General features: G+C 45.4%; 1 protein-coding gene across 1 annotated transcript in view; it reads right to left on the bottom strand.

The window, feature by feature from the left end:
• Slc22a3 (solute carrier family 22 member 3) overlaps window positions 1–14,729 on the bottom strand; it is a 93,711-nt gene that overhangs the window by 28,168 nt on the left and 50,814 nt on the right. Inside the window, exons 3-5 of the mRNA XM_051164178.1 lie at window positions 12,278–12,432; window positions 10,976–11,144; window positions 10,108–10,225 (exon numbers count right to left, since the gene is read on the bottom strand). Of these exons, the coding sequence (XP_051020135.1) occupies window positions 10,108–10,225; window positions 10,976–11,144; window positions 12,278–12,432 (442 nt within the window). The remainder of the gene's footprint in view (window positions 1–10,107; window positions 10,226–10,975; window positions 11,145–12,277; window positions 12,433–14,729) is intronic.

The raw sequence follows: 14,729 nt of genomic DNA, 5'->3' as shown, positions 1-14,729 counted from the left end.
ACACTTGGGCATGTGAATGGCTGTCCCACAGCTGTCTGAGACCTTACTACCCACATCCAAGAATATCCCAGTCCTGGGCAAGTGGGGACAGGTGGTCACCTTACTTTACCCTCCCCATGGGCTCTGTTAATATATCTGCACTTCAGCAAAGCTTCACCTGTTATCTGGGTGAGTGCTACAGTCACACAGATGAAGTTCCTTGAATGGAAATCCTCAGAGATTTCTGTCCATAGCTCATGGATACTCTTCAAGCGCTAACTTGGATTAAGAAGAAGTTGTTAGGGTAGAAAAGAAGGAGGAGGAGGAGGAGGAGGAGGAGGAGGAGAAGAAGAAGAAGTTGCTAAAAAGTTGACAGAGGCAGCATCCAGGTACTTCCAAATGGAAAAGGAGTTTGAAGTGTAGAGAGGACCCCTGCTATATGACTGCATGGCTGCTGCCCAACACCACTCCCTGGTGAGACACCCTGAAAGCCTGGCTGGCTCCTTCAGCCCAGGCTACTTGTATCTCTAATTCAATGAAAGCCACAGGATGCTCTAGACTAGCTGTTGGACAGAAGCACTTTGACTGAAAGGTCATTGTTTGCCAAGCGTGGGGCAGGAGCACAGGCACCCTACCTTCCTCTGGACACCATAGTCCATCAGTCTCCATGGCTATTTCATCGTGCTCTCGCTCTGTCCACGCTCCTACCTTATGCATTGGTGTCTTATTTTCAAAAGGTTAAAAGCATGGGAACTAAATATAGTCACATGAGTACAGAATATCCACAGGAGTCAGGCTACTCCCTAAAATTTGAAGCATGTTAAGCTAGTTTATGGTTGAAAGGCACGTTTTATGTTATGCATCATCAAGTTTCTTGATATTTTTCACACATCAAGGATCTGAGTTAAAGCAGGTGTGTGGTATGTATGCCATCAGAAAGCATCGTAGGGATACGGGTGTGCCTTGTGGAACCAGCACTGTTTGCTTCGTGAAAGGAAGGAACCCTAGGTGGGTTTCTAGGAGCCTCTTTCCAATACCTTCACTGTTTCAGAAGCTCATCTCAGAACTGAACCAGGATAGGCCAGAAGACCCTTCAGCATTTCATGTGTGAGTATTTATATCTTGACTCGGAGCCAACAACTATACCTGGCAATTAAAAAGGTAGCACACTGGCTGGAGATACAAGCACACACCACTTTTCCAACAGACTTGAGCTTGGTTCCTAGCACCCATGTTGGTAGTTCACAAACCACACACACACACACACACACACACACGATTTAAAGTAAAACAAACCTTAAAACCAACAGCACAGAAATTGGTCTAAAACATCACAGAGCCCTGATAGATTCTACAGATGTCAGATTCACTCCACATCTCTCCTTTGTAAGGAGCTAAGGTTATGAAGACAAAACACGCCTTTGCGAGACAATAGCCACACTGCTGCAGAAAGGGACTTTCTGAGCAGTCTCACACCAGAAGGTCCTTTTCCATGGCAACACTAACAACCAGCCAGCAGTTCGCTAGCACGCAGGAGCTAGCACAGCGCTCCAGAGCTGGAAGTCTGTCTAGTCACTGAGGCGAGGAGGTTTTAATCCCTCCTCTTGGGATCTTTGGTATTGATCATGATTCCGGAGAAATCCCTTTGGGATCAAGAAGGAGCTCAAATGTCCATTCTTGATGTCACCTAAGTACATAGTGGGAATGTCCCAGGAGCGTGCCTAGGAGAGAATGCATGTTGATACGATGCTGCGAATCAGCTACCAGTAATGAGCTCGTCAGGAAACTGTGATGGAGCCTGTGAGTGAATGGCATGAAAACGTCGCTGATGAGCATGGACCTTCAGTGCTGTGGCACCCAGAGGCTTTGTTACCTGCGGTTATAACCTGCTATATTCTCTGAGAATTTTTTCTCATTTGGAGAGAAGTTGGGATCTTAGAAGGAAAAGATCACAAAGATAAAGGCCTTTAATATCCCTCAGTCAAAAATGCTGCCACAGTCACTACCTATGGGGTCCAGTCCAGGTCAGTGCAGTCGTGATGGTTGGTCTCTCAGTGTATCAGTCAGCTCCTGACAAATAAGGCTGCGGAACACCCATCAATCTAGGTAGCACGAAACAAGCACCATTTGCTTAGCTCACGTCCGTGGGTAGCTGTGGAGGTTTCTGGCTTAGTTATGGGCCATCTCTGCTGGAGGAATTCTGCTCCAAACTCTTTCCGGACTCTAGGACCACCAGGTAAGCTCAGGAATATTTTCCTCTTATGTTTGGATGAAGTACAGAGATAAGAACTGCGGAGCCAGCCACACGAGCACGTTTAGGGCCAGCTGCACTACATCTGGCAATCTACCACTAGCTGAAGCACATCACACAGCCAAGCCCAATGTCAGAGGGCAGGAAAACATCCCATCTACCATGAGGTCCAGGTGTTTGCACCAGTGCACCCGGAGTCAATGGACCCAGGAGGGTTTCTACTACATGGAAATGAGAGCAGGATGTGAGCTGACCAAACAGTAAGCTGTCCCACCTCAATTAAAAACAAAAAAAGCCTCTGTAGAGCCAGATGTGTGCTGACTCCTCCTCCAGCGACTGTAACAGTGCTGTTAGGACTGACCAGCGACATCAGTGGACATCAACCGCAGGAAGGTGATACCCAGGAGCCCCGCCCCCCCCCCCCCCCCCCCCCCCCCCCCCCCCCCGCCCCATCTCTGCAACTCACAGAGACTCATCAAGTATGCTGTAGTGCCTAAGGAAATGGTGAACTCCTGGCCACAGTCTACAAGACAGCTCAGGCTGGCTACTGCGGCCACACCCCAAAGTGTGGCTCTGGTCACTCTGAGATTCTTGCCAAGGACCTGCACTGATCCAGGATGCGCTGTCCTTGTGGTAGGTGGGAAAGCAAGAGAGCAGCAGAGACTCATGCTTGGCAGAACCCAGTCAAGTCGGGTAGCCGAGTCTGACATAGGGTTGGGGAGTATAGCATCAGGGTAAATCAAGTAACAGTGGACACAGCTGGCAGGTACCACCAGCTTTTTAAAACTACTAGTTTTGATAGGGAGGGTGTAAGCAGTTGAAATACTTCTACAGTCTTCCACTGATGATGATGATGATGATGATGATGATGATGATGATAATAATAATAATAATAATAATAACTTATTATTATCAGCTCTCCATCACTCACCAATAGACCCAGTCTACTATTATCAAAAGTGCTTGCCCATCTCCTCTCTAACACCAAGCATGCAGCACCTGGCCCTACCCTCAGAGAAGTGCTGGTGCTCAGTGTGCCCATACATGTCGTTCACCTGAGCACGTGACATTCAATTCTCTCACACAGAGCTACTGCGTGTCTACCATTTTAAGAGTAGAACGTGAGCTGGGTCATCATTGGCCAGGAGTCAGACATGATATAGCATGTTACAAATGATGGGAAATAAATTCAAACCGGTTCCAAGGGAAATTCAGTTACTGCAATAATACCCTAGAACCCCGCAAGCAAAAAGCCGTAGCCAGATTTCTCACCAAGTGGCCCTGCAGGGCAGTGACTGGCCCCTAAAGACATTGTAGGACCTGTCTGTAGTGATGCCTATGCTATACCAACTGTAGATACACTAAGGGTTTTATTCCTATTTCTGAGGACACCTTAGCAATTACGGCACACAAATGCTGAAAGTCTGAGAAAAGGCCAGTCACTATTGAAAATCCTACCCAGCCACTCACTGATTCTCCCCAGTATCTACAAACCTCCTGTGAGCTCAAACCACCCACCTATTTGGGCTTCATGTTCTGTTTTGGGGACTTCTGTTCTCAGTGGACATCAGTCACTCTGGTGTTTGGGTCACCTGCATTTTGTGTCGCAGGCTATTTCTTCAGGAAAGGAAAGGCCAGCCAGGAGCTTGGGGGCAGTGAGATGAGTGGCATTCATCTGAGGTAAAAATGAAGGCGGCTTGCGTGTGGATATGGTCGAACTGCACGACAGACTTGAACAGAGGGTCATTATGAAACCCATGGCTTGCACAGTAAATATACACTAATGAAATATTAAACAACAAATAAAAGAATACTTCCAGTCAAAGAAGTAACAACCCAGCCACATAATATTCCCCAAGGCTGAGAGGGTGGCATTGAGTCCAATGTAGCTACTTTCTCCCATCTCCTCTTTGCGTTTGCTAAAGCCTTGGGACCCAGGTGACCCTTGTTTGTACTGAATTTAGGTTATCTCTGTAATCTAGAGCATGCTTGGGGAGCCCTAAGAAGGGTTTGTAGGAACCCTGCTATCAACACTGGGACTGGCTAGACTTGGGAGGCAGCCAAGGCCATTCCAAAGAGAACAGAGCTGCCAAAGTGCCCCTGGCTGCTCTGAACGCAGCCAAACTCTACCTATGACAGGTACCCTAAGGATGGGGCAGCAATTAGAGAGGTCTCAAAAGACAGGGCAATTTAAAAAAATGACAAATTTAAAAAGCCAGGATTCACTAGGAAAAAAAAAAAAGGTTGAAAAAAAAATGGAAAAACATTGTCCAAGCTCACCTTGGCCCCAAACGCCCTTGAGATTATGCGCTGATTGTGAGATGCAGGCAAACACCAGCGTGTGAGGTGACTGTGTACATGTAAGGGCTCAAGGCGGTCCTAACATTGACACCAGCAACACTTATTTGAGTGGCTGATATGAGAGTTACTAATACTGGCCATGCTTATTATAGAACCAAAACTATGATAGGGCTGACCCTGCTTTGAACTTGGTGACAGAGTTCAAGTGAGATGCCTGTGCATCAGGTATGTTGTACAATACTATGCTTCATGGAAATAGAAGAACATTCCAGATGGGAATCTGCCGTTTGTCCTGACTTAAGTTTAGCACTGAAATGCTAGGAGGTCTTTCACTGAAAATGTTAGGTCTTTTACTCTTTGTAAATAAGTTGCTGTAGAAAGACTTATTGGGCTAGGGAAACAGCTCGGCGTACTTGCCATACACGCATGAGGATTGGAGTCCAATCCCCAGCACCCGTGTAAAAACCGGGCAAGCATGACTCCCAGCCTATGACCCCAGCCCTTGGGAGGCGAGGACACTCTGGCAACTGGCTGGCTAGATTAGCTGAGCTGGCAAGTATTCGGTTTTGAAAGAGAGAGAGAGAGAGAGAGAGAGAGAGAGAGAGAGCTCTACCTCACTAAAATAGAGAGCAATCAAGGAATACTTCTGACATCAACCCATGGCTTCTACACACCTGTATGCACACTTGTATACACACCTGCAAACATGCACATACATACGCATGTATGGATATCACACATACACATGTGCAAAGGGAGGGGTGCGGCGGATATTTTCAACTTGAAGACATCCGTTTCAAAACCAAAACCCAACCAAACAAAAGAAAATCAAACCAACAAAACCTAGGCAGCTCCATACATGAGGCTGCAACTTAAAAGGTGAGCATGGAAATGTGAGACTGAAGGGCAGGAAAATACCCAGAAAATGCAGGAGGGATGAAGGGACCCAGTATCGTAAGCTTCAGTTGCCCATGATGGTGCAATGTGAACAGCAACAGTACTGGACCAAAATAGCCACAAAGGGCTGAAATGCATGTGATTTGCTGAAGTCCAAATTTATAAGGAGACTAAAGAAGGCAACTCATTGGACACGTTTAGAGGACGCTGGGGGACAATTCTCTCTTTGGGAAGGAAGGGTCAAGCGCGCACCCTCCAATTCCAGTAACCCTATGCAAGGGTAACCGAAAGTTGGTAAGAAAACTTAGTATCTGTATAAATGTTCCAAGAATATATACGGTAATAAGAATGAAATGAGAATAAGTTATTGTCAACTCTTAATGAGTTAATCCACCCAGGCAATGGCTGTCAGTCCCACCAACATCCCCAAAGAGACAAGAGCCAGCACATATCTCCACTGGAAATGTACCGAGCCACTTAAGAAGTAGGCTTGCCAAAAATATCAAACCTGAACTCAATTAAACTCTAGCTGTAACTACTAAACTTAAAGGGAATATAAAGACAGAAGATTCTCTTAATGGGTTCTTAGACATGGAATCAATTAGCTGTGTTCACCCTTTTGACAGCGTGACAGGAAGTTGTCATCTTCAGAGAATGGGGCAATCAAGATACGAAAAAAATCACACACAAAGCTCCTAATACTTCAAGCAAGCTCACGATTCTTCTGTTAGAGGCATTCATAGCTCTCCTCTGGCCACATGGGTCAGACAGGTCTGCTTAAATGAAAACTGCATAAGGTTCGTCACTCTCAGAGCTGTAAGGAACAGCAACAGAAGAGGAACTTACAGAGAACTTGGAGAGGCACGTCAACCATCACACTACATAAATGCCATGAGGCTGCTCGGGCAGCACTGAGCTACAAGCCATTGTAAGGCAGCTGGGGACCGCAAACCACCACCTTGCTGTTGGATAGTAGATACTTCATTTTCTTTTCCCATTGCTATGATGAAATACCCTGGGGGCAAAGGCAACTTAAGGGAGAAAAGGGTTAATTTAGCTCCCACAGTTGGGGGGAAGGGGGGTTCAGTCTACTACTATAGAAACAGCAGCTGGCTGCTCAGAAGAGCAGGGAGCTGGTCGCGTGACACCCACAGTCAGGAGCAGACAGCAGTGCCATTAAAGCGTGCTCGCACCCAACTTACTCTTTCCATTTTTATAAAGTCAGGGTCCGCCCCTCCCCCACGGGTCATAGTCCTACCACAGTTAAAAGAGTCTTCTTCCACGTCAATGGATATAATCAAGACCATCCCTCACAGACATGTCCAGAGGCGAATCCTCACGGATGTGCTGGAGGCCTGCCTTCTGGGTGTCCAGTTGGCAATAACATTTATTCTTAGAGTAACGACAGTGAGGGCATCTTTTTGACACCACCACCTTTTGATTTATCTCTCCTGTAGCTATATCCTTCTCAGCAGCTGGACCACAGCTCTGAGTGCGAGAGTCAAATGACTACCTCCCTCGTTGTTCATTTGGTATCCATGATGCCAGAGTTGAATCAATAAGTTTACACTTCTATATCAGAGGGAAATGTTACAAGACGCAGTGCCATGACAGCTGGGTACCATGGGGCGGTGGGGGGTGGACGGGGGGAGGGGGAGGAAGAGCAGAGAAACCAAAATGTTGGTCATGAATCAGCAACTAAGGGGGGATGTCTATGTGATACGTGAACAGAGATTCATTCACCTGTTTTCTCTGTTTTAGTATATTGAAATTTCCCATATTAATTTTTCCCCTTAGGGGCTGGAGAGATGGCTTCAAAGTTAAAAAAGCACTGGCTGCTCTCCCAGAGGACCCACTTGGCAGTTTACAACCATCTCTAACTCCGGTTCCAGAGGATCTGATGCCCTCTTCTGGCCTTTGTGGGTACTGCATGCATGTGGTGAACAGACATACATGTAGGCAAAACACCAATACACATAAACCTTCATTCTTATTTAAACAAATTTTAAAGAAAACTAAGTCAAGAAAACCATCATTAGAATAGAGTGCAGAAACATTAAACATAGCTTTGGTGGCAAGATGCTGGCAGTAGATCCCAGAAGCCATGATAAGTCCCCTAGGGAATCAAGTCTGCCTTTGCATGGGAACCTCTTGCCTATTTGGCTTTAAGCAAGAGCAGTGATGACTCAGCAGCCACTGGCTCCAAGTTCAGGATCTTTTATAAATACAGCCATGTAGAATGCTGAGCTCTCCCCTGATAAAATGATCTTTATGGTGAGTCTCTGAGAGCAGTATTAAGCCACTGTGTGTGGAACAGCACACCTGTTCACCCCCCAGATGGCTGAAGCGCTTTAGTTCATCAGCCACCTGCAGGCAGCTGTTGTTTTTACATTTTCATAAACCTTGGTCTAGATCTTAGACCGCTGCAGTGTCTTCAGTGTGCCGCTAAGTGGATGGCAAAAATATTTGCTTGACCATTAAAACTAGAGGCCAGAGAAGTGGTTCAGCCACTCAAGTTCTTGCTTTGCAAGCATTTGGACAGGAGTGCCATCCCTAGAACCCAGGCAGAAAAGAAGTCAGGCCTGGAATCCTAGCACTGGGGAGTCAGGGTGGATTCCTGGGGTTTCCTGGACAGCAGCGCTACCTCTTCAGAAGCTTCCAGGCCAATGAATGAGAGACTCTGTCTCAAAAAAAAAAAAAAAAAAGAAAAAAGAAAAAGAAAAGAAAAGGAAAAGAAACAGAAACAGAAACAGAAAAAAAGAAAAGAAAAAGAAAAAAGAAAGAAAGAAAAGAAAAATTGAAAAATTGCAGGTGCTATAGAAACAACATCTAAGGTTGTGTCCTCTGATTTCAACACGTACATATGTTTACCCACACATAAATGTGCACCCACAAACACACATGTGTGCACACACTGAAAACCCTAAACAGACACAATCATGACTTTGACCCAACTATAAGGACCTACAGAGATATCAAAGGAGGTTCAGAAAGTGATGGAGTACTTCTTCCCCTAAAAGGAATTCCCATCTCAAACGTTCATCTCAAGAGAAACAAGAATAAGCAAGTCTTAGTGGCTTCAAAAAGTCACATTGTCTCTTTGCCAAACATTTCAGGTGAGTAGACCTGAAGAAGTGTTCCTGACCAGTGTGCAACACTGAAAACCGGGCTACTGAAACATTCATAAGCACAGCAGCTAATGCTTGCCACCTCCTGTAAGAAGGGAGGAGGAGGGAGAATAAGGAGGAAAATGAGGAGGAGAGACGAGGAGGAGGAAGGAGGAGAAGGAGGAGGAAGAATGAGGAGGAGGGAGGAAGAGGAGGAGAGGGAGGAGGGGGAAGAGGAGGAAGAGGAGGAGAAGGAAGAAGGAGGAAGGAGGAAAAGGAAGCAGAGATCTAGCGGTGTCCTCCAGGGAGGAAGATGAACCAACCAATCCCATTTTTCTTAGTTGACTTTCTGAAATCAGAATGTTCCTATCAAAGCAAGTGCAATGCTATGATGAAAACTGTCCCAGGCTAGCGTTCTGCAAGGTTTAAACTGAGACTCATGTCTTCTAAATGCTGGTGTCTGTGATTCCTCTCATGACAATCCCTCTGCTACTCTGCACTCACTTGATGTCTGCACTCTCATTGGTTTCTTTGCACACTTATTCTTCAGAGGTTGTTTAAAATGTGTGTATAACCTCAGCTGTTTATCACACCTTCCTAAGGGCAAACAGTGAGCTGCTCACTTTCTCTTTTTAAAGCTGGAGCGTGGAGGTGGGGAGGTTAGGGGTGAAGGTGGAGGTGGGGAGGTTAGGGGTAGAGGTGGGGGTGTTAGGGGTAGAAGTGGAGGTGGGGAGGTTAGGGGTGGAGGTGGAGGTGGTGAGGTTAGGGGTGGAGGTGAAGGTGGGGAGGTTAGGGGTAGAGGTGGAGGTGGGGAGGTTAGGGGTAGAGGTGAAGGTGGGGAGGTTAGGGGTAGAGGTGGAGGTGGGGAGGTTAGGGGTAGAGGTGGGAGGTGTTAGGGGTAGAAGTGGAGGTGGGAGGCTAGGGATGGAGGTGAGAGTGGAGAGGTTGGGGTGGAGGTGGAGGTGGGGACAGAGGCCTCCAAAAGGCCTTTGTTGGAGAAGGAAGGAAAGAAAGAAAGTAAAGAGTGGAGGGGGAGAAAGAAAAAAAGAAGGGGAAGGAGAAAGAGAGGGAGAAAGGGAAGGAAATGTTAAGTCTAAAATATCACATTATTGCTCAAGACCTTATATGAATAAGTAGCGTTTCTAAGGCTACCTTTAAAGACAAATCTTCCGGCTGCTGATATAGCTCAGTGGCAGAGAGCTTGCTTGGCATGTACAAGACTGCAGGTTCAATCCCAAGTATGGGGGGTGGGGAGAGAAAGAGAAAAAAATAAGAATAACAACAGCAGAACCCAGTTCATTAGAAAGAGTCAGATGTCAAGAAAAGATCTTTTCTTCTATAACCAAGGGAAATGAGGAGACATTAACAGCTACAGTAAGGAAAATAGTTTAAGCACCTCAGAGTAACTATTAAAAAATGACCTGAAATGATCAATTAACCTCAGCCAAAAATGATTCAGCCAGAAGTTTAATAGTATATATGTATAATTTTAAGAAGGAGCAGTAAGCACAGAAGTCATAAGGAATTAATCTGCCCAACTTAACAATTTATACCATTGATAAATGACGTTACCTCTGAGTAATTCGGTGAGAGGTGTCTCCCGTTGCACTTAGCCACATGCCTCAGGATCTGCAAGGCTTTGTCTCCTTGCTTCCGGGTGATCAGCCAGCGGGGAGACTCAGGGACCACCCTGTCGAGGAGAAAGATGATTTTTTAATTAGGTTAGCCCAAAAGCTTAGGGGTTTTTTTTTCTAGCCAAAAGGATATTGCTATGATGAGCTTAGAAGTCAGGACTGCTCTCAGAATTGAAAACGGGCTCTCAAGAATGAATGTTCTTTCTAAATTTACGAGTGGGAAAAACACTCACTTGGCCATAAAAAAATTTTCCCTGCAGTACACAGCTTCTGCAAGAGTAGGGATTTACAGTCCTGTTTCTCAGATTACAAACATGAAAAGGATTAGGGCTTAGTGAGTATTTAGGAAAAGGCGAAGCCTTCACCTGATTCACGGAGCCTGGTCTGCCTATACATTAAAATTCAATGAGGGGAGTAAGAGTCGAATGCGTGTATCTGGAATATCTGGGTAATTTAATTCTCCGACATTCTTAGCATCTTATTAACCAGAGAATGTTAATTTGCCGAATGGATTTTTTTTTATCACATTGAATCCGCATGTTGAAACATCAATTTCCTTATCTCGTAGTTTTCATGAAAGCATTGCCAAGGACCAAATCATAATGCAATTACTTCACCCGGGATTTGGCATTGGGGTATTTTACTATTCGTAGTGACAACTGCCAATCAAGCCTGAAATTCTCAATCAAGCCATATGCATTCTGGAGATTTAGAAAATCTCCTCTGTTGGCTTCCTGTCCACGCTGGCTTGGATTCTATGTTCATGGGGCACAGGATCGATACAACGATGACCAAAATCACATTACCAGTAGTAAAGAAGGAATAGGAAGCTGGGCAGTGAGATGGCGAGCTGGATGCCCTGCCAGCTCGGGGTGAAGTACGCAACTCCAGGAAGAAGGATGATTCCAAGGGTGAAGAACATCTGGATCACTATTCCCACAATCCTCCTTTGTTTTGAACCTACTATTTCTGTCACTGGAGGAAAACAGACGTAAGAGATTAGTGGGGCCCCCAGTTCAACACAAATAAACAGACTTGATACCCACTCACGATCTCCCGGTATCGTTGGAATGTTCTAGAATGTAAGGACACGGAGGCCTTCATACGTGCAGGACTGCTGGAGATGGCTTTCCAGGTACGTTACATGTACTCTATTTTGCCCTGAACCCCAGGCATCCAGCACCCTTGGGGTATGGCTGAGGAGTACAAGGAACACCTGTGCTGGTTTTAGGACGCCTCAAATGGCTGTTGTAAGGTCATTGTAATTATCGAAATAAGCATAGCAAGCTAGCTCAACCTTATCCCTATAACTCGAAGGATTTGTACATTGTAGTCGCTCTGGAAGAGTTACCATGGGCATCAGACTCTGCCAGAACTTTCCATCGTCCCGAGACAGTTTAGATTATGAATCTTATTGTTTGGCTTTTCATGTATGTGACAAATCTCGCGTATATGACAAACCCACCTGGGGAATTTTGTTGCTGGACCCCTGACCTCCTCTGCCTCTTCCCATTAACTGAGCTTTCTGTTCTCGCCGTCCTGAGGCAAACTCTCTGCCTTGCAACTGCCCTAACATCACAATTCCGAACATCCACACAGACTTGGGTCGTGTTAAAAATGCCACACACTTTCAGTTACCTCTCTGTTCCAGCCAGTCTCAGTCCCTCCTTGTACTCTCTCTCTCCCCTTTTCCCATCATAAAAAGAGCTTCAGGTTTCTAAAACACCCCCGTGAGGCTCTGATACAGTAGTCATGGGAAGAACTGAAAATCAAACATCTGGGACTATAATATCAAATGACCTCTCTCGTTTCCTTGGTTACGAATCTCCTACACTTAAAGTAGGTGGCTCGTTTAGACTCGAATTAGAGCCTCGACCAACAGAACATAAGCGAGGGGCAGTATTTCATATTCTATATCTGGTTCCCAATTTAAAACAGTGTCCCAGCCTCTGAAGCAGCCAGAATCCCACCCCAAGCCCTTGTCCTATTACGTTCTATTTGTGGAAGTGCTGCAGTTTCTAGGATACAGGTCTGGGGGGTGCTGGGCTAGACCCCGCCCCACTCTAGTTCTCACACAGAGGAGTGGTTACAACAAAAACAAGTCTTACCAATCACGAAGCAAGTCATCCACGCCCCCTTTCCGAACACCCCTTGCAGGAAGCGGAAGATCACGAACACAGAAAAGTTCGGTGCAAACGCCACCACGACCCCTGTGACGCCAACACCGAAACAGGATATTAAGTAAATGATTATCCTGCCATACCTGTGTGAGAAAGAGGAGAAAGAGGATCTTAAACCTCGTTTTCAACATAATAGATAGAAATAGAACTAGAGAGGATGCAAAAAGACGCCAAGCATGCAAACACAATCAAGCAAAACCCCTGCGTCCTCTGTAACTTACCACTGCAGGAAGCAATACTGATAGCATTACCTACGAAGCCGGAGCGAATGGAACTCAGCTCCGAGTTCCTACATGCAGCCTACAACATGTCTGAAGATTTCCCAATGGTGCGCCCCTCTGCAATGCCGCTCTTGCGCACAGTTCCCCTGATGGCCTGGTCCCAACATTTTCTGTCATTTTTGTGTGTGGAGTCTCAGGGAGGTGGGGAGAGAATGGAGCTGCTGTGGCATGTTCCAGAAGCTTCCATTTCAATATTGCCCCATCCAGTTACCAGTCGTGACCTTGGGCGAACTCCTAAGCTCTCTAAGACTCAGACTTGGTCTGATTCCTCACCCACCTCTCTTTTTCTAGAGTGAGCGGTAAAAAGGAGCAAATGTGGTTCTAATGTGCAAACTCATTATAAGGTTCCTAATCAATGTGTGTTGGTAGTATTTTTCTTCATGATTTATAGATTTATAGCTAAACAACTCAGACAAAGGGACAACGTACTGTGGTAGGTTTCCCTAGTCTGGTGTGAACCGATTCGATTCCCTGTAGTTTTGACAGATGACTGGCTTATGGGAGTTCATCATCAATGACTTTTGAGAGTTTTCATTCCCTGCTATTTTCCTCACAAATATCCACAGCAATATTCTTACTTCTGCATCTTTGCATCAAGGCCAGAGATGGAAGCAGCCTTAATTTACCAATATGTTTTAAAAGTCAAATTAAAAAAAAAAAAAAACAGTTTTAGGTTTGAGCAGAATTTAAACAGAGAACACAGACTTCTAGTGCACCCATCCTTTCACCCACACATGGCTGTTCCTATCACTGAACCCTCCCACTGAGTCATGGAACTATAACAGTAAGTTTAAGGTGACGTATCATTACACAAGTCTGCAGTTCACACTAGGGTTTGGCGGTTTGTGCTTCAGTGCCAGGGATCAAACCCAGGGCCTTGCACATGCAAGGCCAGGTGCTCTGCCACTGCTACACCCCACCCCCCACCCCCGGCTTCACTCCTGGGTTGGACATTCTGCAGGATGATTCTTCTCTTCCATATCATAAGAAGACGGTCAGGTCCCTACTTCACTGCTAGTAGGAATGAAAAAACAAACACAAGAAGCAAAAACAAAAAACGATGGAAGACGCTCAGGTCCCTACTTCACTGCTAGTAGGAATGAAAAAACAAACACAAAAAACAAAAACAAAAAACGATGGAAGATGCCCAGGTCCCTACTTCACTGCTAGTAGGAATGAAAAAGTGATGCAACCCTTTATTTATTCTTTATGTTGTCCTTCATCCCAGGCAACCACACACTTTCCCACTGTCTCCACAATTGGCTTTCTAGAATGTTCTATAGATGGAATTGGACAGTATGCACGATTTTCAGATTGGCTTCCTGACCTTAGCAATGTGGACTTAAGTTTCCTCTATATCTGTTCAGGCTTTCTAACCTGTTTCTTTTTACTGTAGAGTATATTCTACTGTCTGGACACATCCTAGACCATAAGTCTATTTGCTTACTGCTGAACATCTTAGTTGCTCCAGATGCTGGTAATTATGCATGAATCTCCTGGAAGATCCACATGAGAGTCTATGTGTGGCTGTGCATTTTCAGCTTTGTTAGGTAAATACCAAAACTGTAATTTCCAGTCTTATGCATTTAGTTTTGCAAGAAACTGACAAGCTGACTCTGCTGTGCCATTGTGTGCCTCATCAGCAACGAAGAACTGTTTCTGTGGTTCTACACACTTGCTAAAAATACATTATCCTTTATCTATTTGGTTTTAAAATTATTATGTGTATAGGTGTCTTGCCTGAATGTATCTCTGTACCATGTGTGTGCAGTGGGTACAGAGGCCAGAGGGCATCTGAAACCCTGGGACTGGAGCTGCAGATGGCTGTTAGCTGTCGCGTAGGTGCTGGGAATTGAACCTGGGTCCTCTGCAGGAGCAGCCAGTATTCTTAACCACTGAGCCATATCTCCAACCCTTACTCTATATTTTTGAAAGCTAATGGGGATTTATTCATCTGGTTTTGTCAGTAAGGTAAGGTTGACTTCACAGAAAAAATTTGAATGTGTTTCCTCTGCCCTTATCATCTGAAAGAAACAGAGACAACTGAGTGTAATTTATTTCCTATGTGGTAGAATTTACCTGTCCCAAGTCCTTCCTGT

The sequence above is a fragment of the Acomys russatus genome, chromosome 21, assembly GCF_903995435.1.
Source record: "Acomys russatus chromosome 21, mAcoRus1.1, whole genome shotgun sequence".
NCBI lineage: Eukaryota > Metazoa > Chordata > Mammalia > Rodentia > Muridae > Acomys > Acomys russatus.
This window is presented reverse-complemented; position numbering and strand designations above follow the sequence as displayed.